Raw genomic sequence first — 6,253 nt, forward strand, 5'->3', positions numbered from 1 at the left:
CATGCCTTCTGTGTTTCTCATCAGCCCAGGCATTCTCTTTTGCACACTTGTGCCTCCAGGCCACATTGAGCTCAAAAGGACACTTGGTTATCCTTGACTTACAGGGGCTCCTAAAGTCCCTTCCTCCCAGCACTTGCATCCCAAATGGAAAGTCTGTTTGTTTGTTCTGTGATGGAAAAACAACTTCCAAGATGCAGATTCCCTGAATCTAAGTGACCTTCAAGCATAGTTCTCCTGAGATGTGTCCCTCAGGCAGAGGTTGCAGTCAGCTTCTAAGGATAGCTGCAATTTCCTGGGAGACCTGTCTTGCATGGAAAGGGGAGTTTTCCATCCCTAAAAGCTGCCTCTTTCACAGAAAACCACTCAAAGCAGTACAAAGACACACAGGACACACAGACACACATTGAAAGTTAAAAGCAGTGCCTTGATTTACTGTGGGACTAGAAACACCACACAACCTCCTCCCCCAGATCTCTCCACTCCTGGAGCACAAGGCCCAGCTGTCTCCTCCTGCCAGCCCTCTCTGCTTTCTGACATCTGGCAAAGGTCAAATGACACAGCAAGCTGGGACACATGCAGACAGTTAAGCCATCTTTTTGCTGAAGTCATGATTGAGTTCCTGCAAAATAAACACATAAATAAATAAATGAATAAATGAAGGGGAAAGAACAGCAAGGCTCAGAGGAGATAATGTTATACAGAGATGCCCTCTGCCGGTCAAGCAGGAAGAGGGCCAAAGGAAATCATCCAGCAGAGCCAAGGATTTGCAACTTCCCTCCCTCCTTTTACAGATGGGCCCCTAAAAGCATTCCCTATGTGGTGTGCAAAATTTAAATTGAGTGGATTTTTAGCCTGACTGCTGAAGTGATCTTGCAAGGGCAGTCCAGCCCCCTGATCTCCTTTGTTTTGGGTCTTAAGATCCTTGGATAAGTAAAAGAGCTTCAGTTAAAATGCAACAGGAAAACAAAGGCAATCCAGAGAAATGTTCTGCCACGCTGGCCAGCTGAACTGACTTACCAGCTGCCTTGATGTCATATAAGGAAAGAAATGGGAAAACTGGGCCAGGAAAAGAGACACACCCCCCTTATTTGAGACTGACTTTGCTGTAATAGTTAAATTCTGCAGACACATAGTCCACAAGTCCCTGCAAGCTGCAACAGCCCTTGCAGTCAATACTAGGAAACTGAAATACACTGAAAACTATTTGAGGCACTGATCAATTCAGAACAGCCTCCCTCTGTTAAGTAGGGTTGTTATTTGATTACAGCTATGATTTTAAACAATTTCTAAGAAGCACAGGGAGCTTGCTTAAATGATACAAACTGCGGATTTTAAATCTGTTGTCAGCCTATTAAGCAATGCAGATCCATTGCACACACATCACTATCAGCTCAGCTCTTTCTTGTATCAATTTAATTCCTGCTGGTATAAATCCCTGATTTAATTTACTGACTGGGAATTAAATCAGCATGAACTGATTTCAGTGCATCTGTGCTGGGCATTTGTGATGATCCAACTAGACCATTAAAAAAAATGTCACTGGATCAGAAAGCTGCACTGACAGAAACAAATTCTTAGGAGATGCCATGTAATAATTTTGCACACTAAAGAACGATACATGCAGTGAGTGGGCAGCCCTCTCCCACTTTATTCTTTTCACTGAAATTGAACCTTGTCTGCCAATATATTTTACAGTCAACAGAGTTTTGTACATGTCTTCATAATGCTGGAATTCTGGGAAAATTGACAGGCTGCAACCATCAGCTTGTCACTGGAGTAGACAGTTGGCCAGGGAATGTGTGTACTGGGAGCTATTCTGAAAACCAACATTTTACAGAAGAGTAGCAGGGAGCTGCTGTTTTTCCATCCTTAAGTGTAGTGGAGGATTAAAAGCCTTATCAGGAGAATCAGCTGTTGGAGGTCCTTGTGCTAAGAGCCAACCCACAGCATCTCACACCCAAAGGGCTCTTTGTGTCCTATCACCCTCCCACCACTCTCTCTGGCCAGCTGTTAAGTGTGTTTGGGATTTGTTTTCATGCACAATATGCTCTGGCAAACTCTGGGATCATCTGGGAATGGCACAGAGGCTGTGTTCTACCTCTCCACTACAGCCAGGCTGGCATCACAGGCTGTGCAGAACAGCTAAGGAGTCCCTGTGTGTGCTCCAGCTGCTTCTCTGATATGAGGGGTTTCCTGAAGCTGGACCTGCAGGTTTTTTTAAATTTGTGCTTTCCAGGAAGATGCTGTTTTACTGGGAGAGCTGGAAAAAGCTCAGATGTCTCTCTTCCACACTGGGTACAGCTGGTATATACCTAGCTCCTCACACCAGGCAAGGCTACTGTGCAGACTTCTCCCCAAGGTAGGAAGCATTCTTTCCAGTCTTCTTGAGGGTTTCCAAGAGGGTGTCAACGTTGTGCTCTGAGTCAATGTACACCTTCTTGTTGGGCAGGTCAATATCAAAGTTGACACCTATGAGGAAAAACATTTTGCAGAGTTAGAAGCAGCCAAATTGTGTAAGCACAGGGGAAGATCACCTTCACACATCTGTGCTCCCCAGGGCATCAGTCAAATGGACATTTATCTCCTGCCAGCACACTCTGACACCACCAGCTGCCAGCAAAACCAACCTGCTGTCCTGCCAACAGTGGTATGAAGGAAGTTCAATCTGCTCTAGCTCCACATCAGGTACCACAGTCTCTCAACTGTTTTAATCTGCTCACCCCACCTTGGATCAACACAATCACTCCTGTAGGAACCAGGATAAGCTGAGTTCAAACCAACCACTAAAATTTCCATCCAGCTCAGTCTGTGCTCTGGTTTAGTGTGAATAGGGTTAGGAAAGGCTCAGGACAAGATGCCTAAACTGGCAGTACCACCTACCAGCTGGAAGTAAAAGGAATAAAAATACATTTTACCATGTGGATTTCCCAGTGCCTAATAAAGGTGGGCCACTCTCATCCCAGTGAGAGGAACTGGACATGCAGTCTCTATCCAGTTATGTATTTTCACAAAACCTGTAGGTATGTATGAGCTTCGAGAGCTATTCCTCATCATCACTGAGGCTGATACTGGCCAGCTTGTTGAAGAGTGATGGAGGTGCTGACAACCACACACAGAGAAAATGGAATTGTCACAGCCTGGTAACAGGGTCTGGAAGAAGTTGCAAGGCCTTTGCCTTGGTGGCTGGAAGCTGTTCTCCCTCAGAGGGAAGCAGGTCCTCACAACTGACGAGTGCAGGCCAGATCCTTCTCTCTTGGAAATGCCAGCAAACAGAAGACATGGGCTATAATTTTTATAATTTTCCAGGTGGTATTAAAAACAGGCTACACAGACAACCACCAAAGGCTCTGCTCAGCAGCTCTTCCCTGTGACTGCTGCTGACACATCTGGGGAAGCACCACAGACACCCCAGGCCTCCTTGGAAACAAGGCCAGGCAGGACATTCACCTCCCTTCCCTCTGGCAGCCTGAGCAGGGGTCCACCAGTGTCCTTCCCAGAGGGCTCAGGGTGAGGCCCTGGTGACTCAGAGCCACCTGCAGCCATGGCAGCTCCTCCCTCCCTTGACACTTCTCCAAGGGTCACAGACCTGCAAACAACCAGTGACTTGTCACCAGCTAAGGAGCAGCCTCAGAGCACAGCAAGGAGAAGTTTCAGCTTTCAACTTTCATCACAGCATTATCCTTGAGGATGGAGGACCCCAGGGCACTGCCCTGGAGCTGGCTGTCCCAGAGCCAGCACTGACTCACCTCCCAGCCTGTGCAGGACACGGGTGACTGCATTGGAACAGCCCTCACAGGTCATGTCCACGAAGAACTCGTGTTTCTGGAGAGAAAAGAGGCAGTCCAGGGGTCAGGGAGAGCACAGCTGGAAATGCACCTTGAGCACTCCACACCTGCGTTTTTCCTTGGGGAGGTTCAAAGCCTCCCAAGTCAAAAAGGTCCATACACACCCCACTAAGGGATCCTCAGCAAAACTGAGAACTCTTGGTACTTCTCCCTACAGTGTCCTTGTGCTGTCCCCCACAGCATAATTCTGAGGGGCCTTTGGAGATTGTGTGGCTATTGAGTCAGCACAAATGGCCATCTCCATGGCCTCTGCTGGATTTGCTCAGCCTGTCCAGGGGACACAAGGAGAAGCAAATCTCCTGCCTCCAGCTACTTGCTGTCCTGACTTAAGTCTGTGATGTTTTCAGTGCTTCCCCATCCTATTCTTCTTGCATCTACAAGGCTTCTGGTCCCCAACATAATAAAAATAAAAGCAAAACAGAAATTTAAGGGCCATTAGTGCTGTTTTTCCATCCCTCCACTCCACTGGGGCCCCAGTGATAATTTCACTACTTGTGAGCAACACTGGGTCAACAAAACACTGTTTGCCTGTAACCAAGCACTGCCTTCAACCTTTGGCACCAGATGGGTCCTAATTTCCTTCTCTTGCACGTGCTTTTTACTTTCCTTTAAAGAGAAAAGTAAAACTATTGTGCATTTGTTGCCTGCAACCCATATTTCCTTCTATTCAGAACCATCCTGTGCCCCCTGCCACCGTGAAGCTAAAACCCTCTTGGGATCTTTCACCCAGGAAGGAGCTTGGGATGGAGGTTCCCATTAGGGTTTTTTTCAGTGAATTGCCATTGTTTTCGGTTTTATTTCCCAAAGGCCCTGGGTGCTTTGGGGAAGTGTGCAGGCAGGGAGGAAAGAGAGTCCCATCAACGCTGCCCTTCTGTGTCTGAACCCTGGGGGTTGGGAATGGCCTGGGTTTTGGGGGAGTTTGGGACTGGGGGAGCCCTGGGAGACTGGGGGGAGCTGCAGGATCTGGGGGGACCTTAGGGAGCCTTGGGGTTTGGAGGAGCTGCAGGATCTGGGGGACCTTGGGGTTTGGGGGAGTTGCAGGATCTGGGGGACCCTGGAGGACTGGGGAAGCTTTGGAGGGCTGGGGGAGCCCTGGGGAACTAGGGGAGCATCGAGGACGGGAAGAACTCTGGGGGCTGGGGGAGCCTCGAGGACTGGGAGAGTCGGGGGGTTTGGGGGAGCCCCAGAGGCTGGAGAAGCCCCAGAGGCTGGAGGAGCCCTGGGGGTCTGAGAGAGCCTCGGGGGCTGGAGGAGTCCCGGGGAACCTCGGGGACTGCGGGAGCACCGAGGGTCGGGGAGCCCCGCGGCCGCTCCCGGGCAGCGCCCTCCCTGCCCCGCCGCCCGCCACGTCCCCCGGCCCCGCAGCGGCCCCCGGGCCCCCCGCACCCACCGGCATGGCGGAGCCGCTCCCGGATCCCCGATCGCGGCTGCGGGCGCGGCGCGGAGGAAGGGGCGGGCCTGGCGCGGCCTCGGGAGGCGGGGATGCCGCGGAGGGCGAGGGAAGGAGCGGCGCAGAGCCTTGGGATGGTGGCTGGGCCGTGTGGAGCTGCGGCGCGGGTGCTCTGCTCGCCTCCAAGCTGGGGATCAGCACGGACCAAGGGCTGTGGGAGTGCGGTGGGGACAGCCATGAGGATGGGGCCGGCTTGCTAAAGAAAGCTCGTTCGTGTCCGTTTGTTGAGGTTTTGAGATTTATTGGCTTGGGAGAGCTCTGGTAGACTGGATATTGAGGGCGGGAGGTTTGGGGGAAGTCTCTAATGCAGAGCAGGTTGAGAAGAAGGGTCCTGGTCCCTGAAGGTGTGTCTGCTTTGTTTGGTTTTGTTTTGGTTTGGCGTTTTGGTTTGGTTTGTTTTTTTTTTTTTTCTTCCCCGGCTCTATGGTCCCTTGAAGGAAAAATAAGCCCCTTTCTAAAAAATGTGAGTCAAGGTGGAGTACCCGAGAGCAGGGAAGCTGGAGAGGGGAGGGACAGAGCATCACACCAGGGCTGAGGAGAGCTGGCAGAGCTCTGTGTGTGACACTTCCCCACCACGTGCTGGCTTTCAGCATCTTCCCCTGGAGAAGCCCAGCCTGTAACAGGGAATGTAACCAGCGTGTTTCTTGTTTTCTGCCTCACCAGCTGGGGGTCAGGGCATTTCTTTTGAGGTGCACAGGATGCTGCTGCTGTACGGGTGGTTTTATAAAAGGGGAATTCTCTGCTCCACTATTGCTCTGCAGAGAGATGCCCAAGATCCCCCTGGCAGAGTTTATTTGGGGAGGGCCGTTGTGCTGGGTCATTGGGCTCACGTTAAACTTTGTAAAAGTCTGCAGTGCTGATTTATGAACTGGCAGATTGCAGCGTGGCTTAGGCTAAAAATAGGCAGGAGGTATTGGGGGAGGATATTAATGCTGAGGGTGGCCTCATGCCAATCCTG

At 50.8% G+C, this 6,253-nt stretch overlaps 1 protein-coding gene across 1 annotated transcript; it reads right to left on the reverse strand.

Moving 5' to 3' along the window:
• Window positions 1-403: 403 nt before the first annotated feature.
• On the reverse strand, window positions 404-5,364 carry ATOX1 (antioxidant 1 copper chaperone). The gene is made up of 4 exons (XM_071443398.1): window positions 5,236-5,364; window positions 3,747-3,822; window positions 2,313-2,469; window positions 404-619 (listed from the first exon to the last, which is right to left on the reverse strand). The coding sequence occupies exons 1-3, from the start codon at window positions 5,239-5,241 to the stop codon at window positions 2,336-2,338; spliced, it is 216 nt and encodes a 71-aa protein (XP_071299499.1). The 5' UTR covers window positions 5,242-5,364; the 3' UTR covers window positions 404-619; window positions 2,313-2,335.
• Between the last annotated feature and the right edge of the window lie 889 nt (window positions 5,365-6,253).

The sequence above is a fragment of the Agelaius tricolor genome, unplaced genomic scaffold (assembly GCF_023055355.1).
Source record: "Agelaius tricolor isolate 1412-34295 unplaced genomic scaffold, bAgeTri1.0.p SCAF_18, whole genome shotgun sequence".
In the NCBI taxonomy this organism is placed as follows: Eukaryota; Metazoa; Chordata; class Aves; order Passeriformes; family Icteridae; genus Agelaius; species Agelaius tricolor.